Source organism: Pygoscelis adeliae, unplaced genomic scaffold, assembly GCF_000699105.1.
Source record: "Pygoscelis adeliae isolate BGI_AS28 unplaced genomic scaffold, ASM69910v1 Scaffold554, whole genome shotgun sequence".
NCBI classification, from domain to species: domain Eukaryota; kingdom Metazoa; phylum Chordata; class Aves; order Sphenisciformes; family Spheniscidae; genus Pygoscelis; species Pygoscelis adeliae.
The window spans coordinates 63,532-76,756 of record NW_008824667.1 but is presented as its reverse complement, the minus strand read 5'-3'; the positions used below and the strand labels follow the sequence as shown (position 1 = coordinate 76,756).

The 13,225-nt window shown below is 46.6% G+C and overlaps 1 protein-coding gene across 1 annotated transcript; it reads right to left on the bottom strand.

The window, feature by feature from the left end:
* Window positions 1-3,585: 3,585 nt before the first annotated feature.
* D2HGDH (D-2-hydroxyglutarate dehydrogenase) lies at window positions 3,586-13,219 on the bottom strand. Its single transcript, XM_009322866.1, has 10 exons — window positions 13,205-13,219; window positions 12,530-12,930; window positions 11,902-11,959; window positions 10,201-10,340; window positions 9,279-9,472; window positions 7,995-8,163; window positions 6,809-6,952; window positions 6,252-6,394; window positions 5,266-5,431; window positions 3,586-4,012 (listed from the first exon to the last, which is right to left on the bottom strand). The coding sequence occupies exons 2-10, from the start codon at window positions 12,921-12,923 to the stop codon at window positions 3,753-3,755; spliced, it is 1,668 nt and encodes a 555-aa protein (XP_009321141.1). The 5' UTR covers window positions 12,924-12,930; window positions 13,205-13,219; the 3' UTR covers window positions 3,586-3,752.
* Between the last annotated feature and the right edge of the window lie 6 nt (window positions 13,220-13,225).

Genomic DNA, 13,225 nt, shown 5'->3' with positions numbered 1-13,225 from the left:
AGTAGAGCATGGAAAACTAGAAAGTCCTTGGCTAGTGTAAGCATTACCTAGCAACAACTAAAACATCGGTGCCTTATCAATTTTGTTCCCATCCTAAATCCAAAACACAGCACTGTACCAGCTACTGGGAAGGAAATTAACTCTATCCCTGCCGAAACCAGGACAGCCCTTCAGCTAGTTCTTCACCCAGCACACCATGAACCCGCTCATCTTCCAGTTGGACAACTTATCCAGAAGGATGCTGTGAGGGACAGTATCAAAAGCCTTACTAAAATCTTTACTAAAAAAATACTCAAACTGAGGAAACAGAGACAGTGCCTGGGATTTGTGGAGGATCAAGCAAGATCCCAAGTCAAAAGGATTGTTCCATAATCATCAGTGACTCCTAAGAGGTATAAAAGACATGTCCAAACTCCCTTATCCTCCCACAAGTGTCCCTGGCCAGACCATATGGACATGCAGCACAGGTGACACAAGCTTGTGAGAGGGCATGCAAAAGTGATGAGAGAATGAACATGACTAAAATCAGCCTACTTTAAAAATAAGATCACCCTCCTCTTCCGTTAGGTCTTGTGTTGACTTCTGATACTTTCCTAAACCACCATCTTCTCTCACCCTCCTGCTTGAGTAAGCCTATTTTTTTATGCATCTTTTGCAATCAGGGATCCTCCTGATTGCCAGACAGGCTGATTTTATTTTCCTCCTCTTCTATTTTCCTGACTATTGCCAGATCTTCCAAGCTGCTTCTGGGTAACAGCTGCCTGAACCATTCTGTGGCCTCACCAACTCAAGCAGCGTGCTGGATGCAGGCACCAGTCTGCCCACTGGCCAGGCAGCCTCAGAACCACCTCTGCCAGGGTAAGGGGGCACCTTGGGAAAATAAATCAGTACTGGTATGCACAGAAATCTCTTTTGCCTTAAGGCACCACAGGCACAGTGCAGAGAAAACTCTGGGCACTTTTAACATCACTGTCATTATATCCACCCAGCCTAATCTAGTTTGCTGATTGGGAGGGATACAGATTTTATGTATCTGTGTAAATCATTAGGATAATGGCTCTTGCCCTCTGCGAGAGCAAAACAGGACTTGGTGTCAAGGACAGACTGGAACAGAAGGAAGCAGGCACGCCCAAAGCCTGACCCTGCCAGACAGATGTCCTGGGTACATTCCCTCAGTCTGGCTGCTGGCATTTCCCCTCCAACTGATACTATGCAGAAGCTAGGTCTCCGGGCACCCTCTCTTCTCTGGCCAGTCCTGCCAGGACTGCAAACATGAACAAGAAGACAGAGCTGATCTTTATACAGACAGTTACAGCCATAAGCAGAGGGATTTTGCCATTCCCTCAGTCTGGCTGCTGGCATTTCCCCTCCAACTGATACTATGCAGAAGCTAGGTCTCCGGGCACCCTCTCTTCTCTGGCCAGTCCTGCCAGGACTGCAAACATGAACAAGAAGACAGAGCTGATCTTTATACAGACAGTTACAGCCATAAGCAGAGGGATTTTGCAACCACCCAGCATATCAATGCGAGTGTGGCGGGCATGACACACGGGATCATGGCTGCAGTGATTTCCTCCTTCCTTGCACGACAGCGAGGAAGCATTTCACCTGGGATGCATGAAGCCCGATGTAGCCGAGAGTCACAGGGTACAATCAGAGCCATCATCTACTTTTTTACCCCATTAATACAGTCTTTTGCAAAGCAAAGTGCGAGAGAGAGAAAGCCACAATTCAAACGTCACACGAAAGTTACCTAAGCACGCAAGACGTGCAACCAGCCTGGGAGCCCTTTGAGGAAGCACTTGGGAGGCGATTGCTAAGACACAACATTCTCCCTAAGAAGCCAAAAAACTTGCGGAGCTGTCAGCAGGGCTGGCACCAGAGGTTCAGCTCGCCTTTCAGCTCGCTTTCCAACCTGCGCCGTTGCCATCTCCCAGCCAGGAAGAAAACACGGAAAACTACCTCTCAGGTCGCACTTGGAGGTGCCGCGACAGATGCTTTAAGGCTTGGGACAACCTTCTTGTTCATTTGGCTTAAGCTGAAAGTAACAGACCTCTGTGTCGACCTAACAAGGTTCTTTCAAATTAAAAGACCTGGAATACAGGGAAGAAGCATTCACGGCAAAATTAATCTCTACCCTGGAGCAAACCATAACTAACTCTATAGGTTATTAATAATTTACAGGGATTACCTGGAGCAGACCTTTCTACAAACCGTGTTTCAATTCTGCACCCGTAGCGTGCACCTCCCTCTCCCCTTACCTTGAAGCGTACCCAGGGCTTTTCATGCTGCCTCACTGCTGCGAGCTAGAAAATATCTCCTTTGCAAATTGACTCCAATACTCCTTTTGTCCACGGGCTCCTCCGGCTCTTACTGTACGCATCACTATTTCTAGCATCCCATCGGTGCTATAAATGGCTGGGACAGGTGAGAACAAAGGGAGTGGCTAGGTGTTCCCAGGAGTTGGTGGAAGTTAATTAATAAGCCATGAAAAGCACTGGTATGGCATGACATCAACACAGGTACAAAGAGCTGCCTTTTAGACTTCAATCTCTTTCCCAGTGAAAATGCAGTTATTGTAGCTGGACGTTAAAGGCTTAGAGACTTTGCTGTATCTAGGCCTTGGGAGAGAGAGCTCCTGCCCCTAAACGGGGGTTATATTATGGCTCCTCTACAAAGTGACTTTCTGGTCATTACCACCATTACAACTTGCATTTCACGGGAATTTGAGACTCCCCCAAGGCTCCTGTACGCCAGCACTCCACAAACTGGGTTTGATGGTTGCAAATTGCCCCGCGAGAGCAGGATTTGCCTTGCAGATCTGGAGGTGGGGTAATCTCCCCGCTCCCCACGCTGGGGGGTGAAGTCAATGCTCTCCTCATTTGGGCAACAAAAAGCTCACCCACGTCTCCCAGCCTGGAACAGGGGATTAAGCTGCTGCTTTTGGTCTTTTATGGCCATGCCACTTCCCGCACACCTCCTGACATGGTCCCCTTTCCCTCCCCACTCACAGTGCCACCTTTCTAAACCTTGTATGCTGGTGGCCCAACCTGCCACACCAAGAGCCAAGTCCTCAGCATTCTGGTATCCTTCATGTATGTTGCTAAGTCTTCAGAGTGCCCAAATATACAGCATTTCTTTTTAAATCACAGCTTCCTCAGGCCTGCTCCAGGACTGCAAACCTGTACCTGCGTGCTGTATGTGGGCCAGCGCTGATGCTTACTGAGGACAGCTTGCAGGTGGCATCACTAAAGAGGCCATAACCTGATGCTGTTGTGGGCTTTTGGACAAGCATATTAGATCAAAACAAGTGAGGAAGAGCAACATTTTCACTTGGAGATGGTGGTATAGCATCCACAGGTGGTTCTCCTGTGCCTCTGATGCTTCACTTGCACACCCCAAGTGAGAAAATGCCTCCTCTGGCTGGTGTCACTCCACTAATAAATCAGAGCAAACTAAGGGGCGAGAGAGCTGGAATATCCACACATAGTATCTGCATGCTTGGTTTCAGTGTTCAGATTAAATAGGAAACCCACATCATCAAAACCAATGTGTTCTTCAGAAAGAGCAGGCACCCCTGAAGAGAGCAACCACGTTCCTTTACTTGTTCCATCACACTAAGGAAATAAAACAAGGAGCATTCCACATGCTTGCTCGATCCACCAGTTTGTTTATGGCTAAAGTGCAGTTACCAAGCTAGAGATGCCATCCTTGCGTGATGGTATCTGCTCGCTTCTCAGTGCGTATTGCTCTCAAGAACTTGAGGGCAGCGTCTTGTACGGATTGAGGATCCCTTTGGGGTCTAAGATGGCTTTGAAACGCTGCATTAGAAAGACTGCCTCACTGGGTTTGCTGTACTGAATGAACTGCTTTTTCTTGAAGCCCAGTCCGTGCTCTGCACTGATACTGCCATTGTATCTTGCAGTCCACTCGTACACAAATGGCTCAATGGCATCCAGCAGGGAATAGCTATAGGACTCCGCCGTGATGTTCAAGTGCAAGTTTCCGTCTCCTGGAAGAAAACATTGCAGAGGTCTGTAAGAAAAACTCAGTGGCCCTGCAACAGAGACTCATTACTGTCTCCTCCATGTACTCAAACAATGGTGCCTTTGTTAGTCTCCAAACTGTGCGAAAAAGGACAAGTTCACTGTCCTTCTACAAACATCAGCCTCTCCATGTGCAAATAATTCAAACAGGATCTTTGTTTTTACATGCTTCCAGTAAAATATTTGAGGAAGTGTTCTGAGTTAAGCTACTTTCAAATTCCCACTCTTGTGATTTTAAAATTCAAACAACTGTGCTGCATTAATTATTGTCCCACTACCGAGATGGCACGCCAAAGACTTCCCCAATGGTATTTCATAATGATCATTAGATTTTAATACGGCCCTTCATCACTTTCTCTCTCCCTATTATGTTTGTGCAATGTTCTAAATGCACTTTGGCACTGTGTCAACAGAAACAAAGCAAGCAGAACATTTTCTCCTTTTGCCACTTGCGTGTGATGGTATTTGATTAAGCACATAGTTGCTGGGTATTCAGAAGACAAAGCACACAAAGATAAACACAACTTAACTCATTCTCACTCTGAAACCTCTTCCTGCACCCCAGCAAACCTCACAGTACACAGCTTAATCCTCAATACCAAGAGCTACCAGAGGCAGCCTTTGTTATGCAAACTTGTGTTTGCATGTCCTTCAAATAATCTCAAATCAAGCGTGCTGAACAGTATTCTGTTTTGTTTTTTTTTTTAACAGAACAGCTCTGCTAAGCTACCAATTTACCTGTATGTAAAATCAAATGAGTTTCAAAGCATTCTGACAAATGTACCAGCCTTTCTGTGCATTACTTTTATCACTCTCTTTTGGAGGGTTAATGGCTCAGATGTAAGTGATTTCCAATACGACTAATCACTTCGGACAAGAAAGTGTTTATCTACCAAATTTGTCTAAGTACATTAATCAAATTGATGGTCCAATTAAACAACCTACATACTTAAATAGAAAGTACAGAGCAAGAAGATACAAATGACCAGTTCAGTGGCTGGCTGGCTAGCAACCTGCCATTAATATATGGAATGCAGCCTGAAAGCAATGAAATACAAACACGAAGATCCTTACGCATCCTCTGCTTCTGACAGCTCTCGGCTATTTAGTCTATGCCTCTCACTAATCTAAAAACAACCTTTAAAACTACTAGGAAGGTGCACAGCAAAACCTGGAGCACAAAAGAGCAATCACCTCCTTTCCCAGCATCTACACTTACCCAAGTGGCCGTAGCCCACCACGTTTTTGGCACACTGGCCCAGCCGAGCCCTTGTGTCAGTCACGAGATCATACAGCTTTCCCACAGGGAGAGAAATGTCGTATTTGTAGACATAGCCATCATGAGTGAGGGCCTCTGTGATCCTCTCCCGCAGGCTCCACAGTGTCTGATGAATCAAAGATCAAAGAAATCCAAATAAACCATGCACCTCTTGGGTTCCGTGCTTTGTGGCATGAAGGGAAAAAAAGCCTTGATTCTTCACACATAACATCAACTTCTGATTTCCCTCAATATCCTCTGCCTCTTGGAAGCTAGTAATAATGCTTTCTTGGCAGCATCGTCCAGTAAAGTGATACACCAACTCTTCAAGCTTGACAGCACCCCAGATAGAAAGGACACAGGCATGGGCATTCTCTCCAAAGTTGTTCTGGGTTTCCCAAGAAGTGGGGATGTGCCTCCTCCAGTTTAGTACTGCAAAGGTAGGTTTGGGAACTGGGACTGGAAGAAACATGGGTCAGTGTAAAAGACTCATGTTCACTGGACAGACACAAATCACTCTCCTCCTCACTGAGATACTATGTGTCTGTCTTGTTCCCTGGGACCACAGTCCCTGGCTCTAACACATTATCATGCTGGCCTACAAACTTTGCTCACTCCTGGCCTTGCTGACAACTCAGCTTCCGGTTTCGATAGTTTTCAGGCAGTTTGGGTCCTACCCCAGCAACTACTGAAGGATGTTATTCATTATTCTGATCTTTTTAGAAGAGAAAACATCCACTGAAACTCCAAATACTCAGGCTTTCTGGGAAGAATCAGCAGTGGTAAGTATTCTCTCTTAGCGTTCTTACTCAATATGCCAAATAAGCTACTAGATCACTCAGGACCATTTATACCAAACATCAGTCTGAACATTTCCCTATTAAAAATACAAATCCAAGTAGAGAATCATGTCAAAGAGATTTGCACAAGAGGAAACGATGACTTGCCTTTATTTTCTTATCATCCGTTGCCACAGTTCCATCAGTGACCAAACCAGAATTCATGGCCTGTTCTAGGAAGTTGTTCAATTTTTCTTCATCATGGGTCGAGTTGGAGCCTGAAGTTTCAATTAAAACATAAAAAGGGCTGCCTGAAAGTGAGGGAGAACAGAATAAGCAGATGCTCTTGGATAAAAGCACAGGAATTTAGTGCAGGTTCTGGTGCTTTTCCCAAGCTTAGCACATTTCATAAGGTTGCTCTACTGCCCAGATTCTCTGGTGCCATGCGGAAGGGCAGCTTAAGTGGCAATCTTTTATCTGTAGGGCACTTTTACATGCTCTATCCTTTACCTAGCCACTGCTTTTCAGAAACCTAGCAGTTTTGTGGAAACAAGCAGAAGTAGTCGTATGTGTTTGGAATTGAATACTGGGTACAAAAATTATGAGGGATGCCCACACACTCATTGACACACAAACACACACAAATATATAAAAAAAAATAAAACTAGGCTAAAAATCCCTAAGCTGCACAATGCCTCTTTCTACAGCACAAATGACACTGATACCTGTCACTGGGCTGGACAGCTTGAGATGTCTCTCAACCAATTCCATGCACTTCTCATCCATGAACTCATAGGCAGACAGGATCTCTCCCAGCGTGGCTCTGCAGGTTGTAAATGTTTCCAGAACCTTAGTGAAACTCTGGCACCCTTCAGACAGAACACAGAGAGGAATCAGGAACAAAAAACAGCCCCCCAACACCTTGTAAAAAGTTTTAAAGTCTATCAGGCTTCAAGTCATCTTTCCCATCTCTAGAAAATGTAAACTGCTACCCTGCATGGGTTTAGATCAGCAGTTCCTGTAATGGTTTGAGCTGGGAAAGGTTTCAGAGCAGAACAGCAGGAGGATATAGCAATTAGTCTTTGTTGTGGCAAAGACCTCTTGAACACTCTAAGACAGTTCATACCAAAATGTCTGCCCCACCCTCAGTTCTCAGCACAGGCAAGGCGGCAACTCAAGAGAAATTTAAAGGCCACTGTGAGAGTCCAGGCAAATTCTGATGTCCACTGCACATATTCCACAAGTCTGTCAGCACTTGGAGTCTACTCATCCTCTCCTAGGAGTTTAGCTATCTGCTCTCATCTGATACAAGCAAGCTGTTTGAGAAGCCCCTACTGGCCTTGGAGATTTTTGAGAAAAAAAACCCAGTCTCAGTGAAGGCTCCCCACAAACAACTCTGTTAAAAAGCCTCAGTGGGGACACCCCTGCTGAGGCTCGCTCAGAAGCTGCTTTTAAGCAGCTGTGCTTGGCCATGTACCAGGCTGATCCAGACCCTGTCCTGCAGACTTGACTTCCAAGCCTTGCCTTGTCACTATGGACTCACCCAGTGACCGCTGGATTGCAGCTGCCTCTGCCTACTGTCACCAGACTTGCCCTGCTCACCTTGCTCGGATACTGTCAGACCGGGCCCTTGTCAGTAAGGGCACTGTCCTGCCTGCCTCTCCATCCTGATAAGCTCCTGGCTCCCCTTCCCTTGCGGAGTGATCGGCCCTTGCAGGTATTTTACACATTTACACCACAGATATAAAATATCTGCACGGGTATTTTAACATACAGCATCCTACTATTTCTCAGAAACAAGCTGATGCTGGTAGGCTAGCTCAGCAGGCTAATCAGTGCTTTCTTCTCTCCATTCCTATTCCCTTCCCAGCCTCTGAATTCAGGTGTGCAATTATTAATATCAGCTCCTACCTAGGAATGCCAGATTCACAGCCTTAGGTTTCTGAGGACAGAGTATGGAGACAGCAGTGATAATTCCCAAGGTCCCCTCAGATCCGATGAAAAGCTGCTTCAAATCATAGCCAGTGTTATCTTTGCGCAGAGATGCCAAGCAGTCCAGAGCTGAGCCATCAGCCAGCACCTGTACGAATACAGAGACCCAGTCAAAGCACCTACGTAGAAATCTGCGGTCATAAGCTTGTCTACTACCAAGCTGATGAAAAGCTGCCACTAGCCTTGAGCAGTGGACACCAGCTTCAGCCCGTTCCCACAGTCTCGTCACTGTTCCTCCATTCCCAGCTCTTCCTTCCCTCTATATCCTACCTGAGTCTTCCACCAAACTTTTCTGCTTCTTTTTTTACGGTGCTATTGCACATGTTCCAGCAGGACAAGTAATAACAGAAGATCGAGTTTGCTCTGCTTTTCTTACCAGTGGTGGACAAGATCAGCCATTCTTTGCAGCCCTAGCTCCCATTATTCAACAGAAACAGGGAACACTATTTGAAACAGTGAACACAGTTAACCAGAATGAAGTAAGCCCTCCACCACTTGAGCCTTAAATCAAGGCTGAGTGTCTCTAAGACATGTTATTAAAGGCTGTTTTGATGCTAGAGGGACTAACCTGAGAGACAAAAGCTCTCCTTTCTGGGCCTACACAATAAAACCAAAGCAGGCTTTTGTTACCTACCCAATTTATTTCCTATTAGCTCTCTGCTCCCAACCCACAAATTTTTTTTACAACCACTAATCCCAGCCTTTACACACAGAAGCACAGGCCTGTAGGGCAGAAGCAGGCTGAGGAACAGGGAAGACTCTAGGAGAAAGCCAGCAGCCAAACAAACCCAAAGCGGACAGCTCTATTAAAAGTCGAGTGAGCAGCCACTAGAAGAGTGCCATAGGATGGATTTAGCAGAGCGTTCCAGAGACCCACCGCTCCACAGAGGAACCAACCTCATGCAGGTAACTTGGGATCACCAAATCTCTCCCTACCTTCTTCTCCGGATTAGAAAACCACCTAATATCACTTCTGTCAGTAAGGACAGAGGTGGAAGCTGGAAACTGCAGTAGCAGTAACACGCTACACGCATGAAGACACTTGTTGACCCTTCTCAAAAGAGCCATACGAGGAAAAGTTAAGAGTGGAAGCCTGGAGAGGAACTTGTTTGCATAATGGATAGCTAAGGGCTAGAATAGCAGGGAACGGGGTAAGAAGTAGAGGTTCAAATGCAGAAGGGAACTGCCAGGTACTCGCCTTACCACTTCCAGTCCTAGCACTGTCCCTCGGAGAGAGCCGTATCTCAAGAGCCGTAAGCCTCCAGCATTTGTGGCCACATTACCGCCGACGTGACAGCTACCTTTTGCTCCCAAGTCAAGTGGCATGATAAACCCCTGTTCCTCCAAGTATTCATTGAGTTTCTCTAAGATGCAGCCAGCTTGGCACATAAGTATTCCTGAAACATAAATGTCCTGCTAGAAGCTGACGCCCAAGAAGGCGGCGTCTCCTAAAGAGGCGGGATAAGTACAAGCAGATGCAATCACCTCTTCCTCCAAAATTTTCTGGGGTTCAATTTAAACGCACAAGAAGTCCATGCATGCTACAGGGCATTGTCCAACCCCTCAAGCCGAGGGGAGCTTTGCCATTGCCTTAACATCTGGTCATCCACAACTCTGGACTGGTAAAACGCAATGAGATTAAGTATATCTCTGCCTGTTGTTCTCTCTCTCTCTCTCTAAGAACTGAAATACTCAATCCAGCCTGGTTCCTAACTCTCCAAATCCAAACAACCTGCAAGTTTTCCCCATCCCTCCCTTCCCTCTGCTAGTGTAGTTACCACGTGCCTTCTTCAACACTATCATCCTGCTTCACCTGCTGGGTTTCTCATCTAGATTTATAAAGAGGTAATAGGATGTCCATGTTTCTCTTCTCTCTTTCTTCCTCCTTCTGCCACCAGATGTATTTTTACATCCGCTACTGTTATAGCCTAAGCATTACATCAGCAGCAGGAGCCTGGATGAAACAAACCTGTGATGCCCCTTATGATGCTGCTGGGCTGAACCTTGCTGATCCAGCATTTATTGTCTCCCAGGAAAATGGCTGGGCCATTTTCCCAGGTCGGCCCTCATCCCAGGTTGAGGGCCCGAGACTCGTTTCTGTGCCTCACATCTCTATGATATTTACCAGACACCTTGTCAAAGCTGATGATCTGGTTCATGAGGACAGTGGAGAGAATGATCTCATCGAAGACAGGAACGCTGCCCCCAACAAGGCCTGTGTTACCCCCCTGTGGGTTTACTGCCAGGTTCCTCTCATAGCAGTACCTGGAAGGAAAAAGGTTTCTGAAGTCTTATGGCCATAATCCAGTCTATCAGAAGACGTTCACTTCCACACGAACGTCTACTGTTGTGTGAATGCTCAACGCTCCTCAAAATTAAGCAGCATTTAGCCTAAAGATTAATTGATACAAAGGGACAGTTTCACTGCTGAAGTGAGAAAGCACAACCCCTCACTAAACTCACCCAGCACTGAGCAAAGGAACGAACACTTGGGGTTACCCCCACACATCTCTACAGATCCGCCACACATCTGCCTGGAAATCACAGCTCACTCTGTTTACAATTAAGCTATTTATGTAAGCAGTCTCTGTTAACAACTTGACTTCCTCAGTGGGCTCTGACAGATGACCTCTGGCAGTGGTTTAAGACATTACTGCCCTCCTCCTCCCCTCAAGAAATTAATGCCCTGTAGGCAACAAACCATGTGCATCTATGCCTCAGCTGCTTCACCTTCCAGCCTGCCATATCCCTGCAAAGCACCACCCAGCACATCCTCTCCAAACAGATAGCACAAAGCTGCACTGCCCCAGCAGTTACTTCAGAAGCCCTGATTTTACTGTGCTCTATATATCTGTTTTAACAGAGCTAGGAGCAGGTTCATGCAGCTTTTAGCTCTTCAGCCAAATGGCGATCCTGCATACTGATGCCCAACTGGAGCCACGCTCACACCAGCAAACCAAGGAAGTGTTCTTACTGATTTAGTGGACAAAACATTAGCTCCTCAAACTGCCTGATTCTGGCCTAACCTTCTTTACCTTTTCAGATGGACCCTCTTGAATCCTTCAACACAACTGTTCCTCTTGAGCACTGGCACAGTGTCTAATTTTGACAATTTAGTAGAGCAGAAAAGTCATCAATACTGAATCCACTTGCTAATCTCTCCCTGCCATTTCTCTCCTCCACACTAAGCACCCTTACGACCCTTCTACTCAAAGTCATCAACATTGATTTGAGAAGTCTGCTGCTGCCCACTTTGCCTTTGCAAGGACATCTGGCCAGGAAAGATGAATTTTATTTTGTAAAACAAATGAAAGTTTGGCCTTTGTTTCTGCCTAATACTGACACGACACCATCACCCTAGAAAAGCCAAGGGCCAGGGAGAGCACTGGGCCTGGGAAATACAAGGCACAGGTTCAAGCCCCTTTCTGCCTTGAAAAATTTCAGCTCCCTGTGTGAAAACATTCCTAATTAGGAACCTGTAGGTTTTTTTTAGATGAGTGACACTGCCTACCTACCAGCACGTGCACACCCCCAGAGTAGCAACAGCACGCAGTTTCTCCTGTCCTGGGAGCAGCTGGAACAAAAGGTATGTCAGGAAACAGTGGGCAGCCCAACGGCAGTGGGGATATAAAGAGCAGAAGGGAGAGCTGAAGTCACCAGAGCTCAACCACAAGACACGCAGTCAAGAGGAAACCAGCTTCAAGTAATTCCAATGGTTGAGCAATTAGTGCCTGAACATCTAGAAGTTCCCCTTCAGCTGTCGGACCCTCTCAGATTAAACATGAGTTTCCTCATCACAAAGTCCAGCATAAAAGGTGCACGTTACCTGAGAGCTTGAGACACCTCTGCTGTTGTCTGTGGCTTCAACATCAGCTTGCTACAGCCTGCAATGAAAGCAAGGGACTCTCAAGACAAGTTGTGGGCTCTACAGAGGTCAGAAAGAAAAGGGTGGTAAAGAATGATGTCTGAAATAACAACACTCCCTCCACCGTTAACCACTTTTAAAACAAGTATTTTCAATAGCGGACTTTCCCTTAAAGCACTGTAAAAGCTTTGTCTCTATACGTAGACTTGGTTGCCAGTGGGGGCGATGGGAAATGTTTTATATTCTCATGAAATCTTTGACAAAAGCAACAGAAAATTCACACCACTTGTTTTCTGAGGTTCAGCCAAAACTTCAAGAACTGTTAACTGAACCAATTGTTTCAGGAAAAAATTAGTAAGTTAACAGGGCTTAGATTTTTTTCTTTAAGGAAAGCCTGAAAGATTACCAGAAATTAAGTAATTCTCAAAGGAATATATTCTGTGAGGAAAACTCATTTTGCCTGGTCTGTAAAAACATGGTCTGCTATAAACAGAAATGAGATTTTCTTTGGCAGACTTTTTATTCCGATACCTTAATGGAAGCAGAGAGGAGGCTTTACCAAAACTGAAAAATAAACAAGCTCACTTACCTCGGACTGATTTAAGCCAGTCCACATTAAATGGTTTCAATTCTTCTGGATTTGTGATAACTCTACCTGGCATTATGCGCTCAAAGAAAGCCACATCGCTGTCGGACACATGGGAGAAGGGCAGCCGCTGCACTTTGTAACGCTCACTAGTCAGCATGACCTCCTGGAAGCTGGAGGAGGCTGTGTGGAGTGCTCTCCTGCCCCGAGGCCTCATGCCCCACGGCATGGAAACCACACTTGTGGGTGCACCTGACGGTTTCCTCTGTTGAAGCGCCCCTGGGGCAGAAGTCACGCTCTGCTGTGCCAAGATCCTCCTGTGGAAGCTCATCAGCCATCTTAGCCAAGTCCAGCGACTCCACACAGAGCAGCCGGGGACCGCAGAGGAAATCCCCATGATCACCCTGGAAAGCAGAGGCCTAGCTCGCGTGCAAGCTCCCCTCCACACCGCCCCAGCTCTGGGAGTTCTTACCCCAGAGGAAGCAACCTGGGCACTCTCCCAGTTTGTGAGGAGCTGGGAACGGGCCCCTCTACGTGTGACAACCCCTCGGCCAAGTGATACCCCGGGGGCGGGGGATGAGGGGATACCCATCGCATAACACCTCAGGCAGAAGCTCTCCCTTCAGCCGTGACCACCCCCCCGCCAAACCCCAGCCGGGACACGGCAGTCTCACGCACCCCTCGGGGGCGGCAAACCCG

Coding starts and splice junctions, on each gene's coding strand:
- D2HGDH (XM_009322866.1), bottom strand. CDS start 12,923: ATGGGGATTTCCTCTGCGGTCCCCGGCTGCTCTGTGTGGAGTCGCTGG. Junction 10,341..11,901: donor GAGGTGTCTCAAGCTCTCAG/GTAACGTGCACC, acceptor TTTTCCTTCCAG/GTACTGCTATGAGAGGAACC. Junction 6,395..6,808: donor GCTGTCCAGCCCAGTGACAG/GTATCAGTGTCA, acceptor CCTCACTTTCAG/GCAGCCCTTTTTATGTTTTA.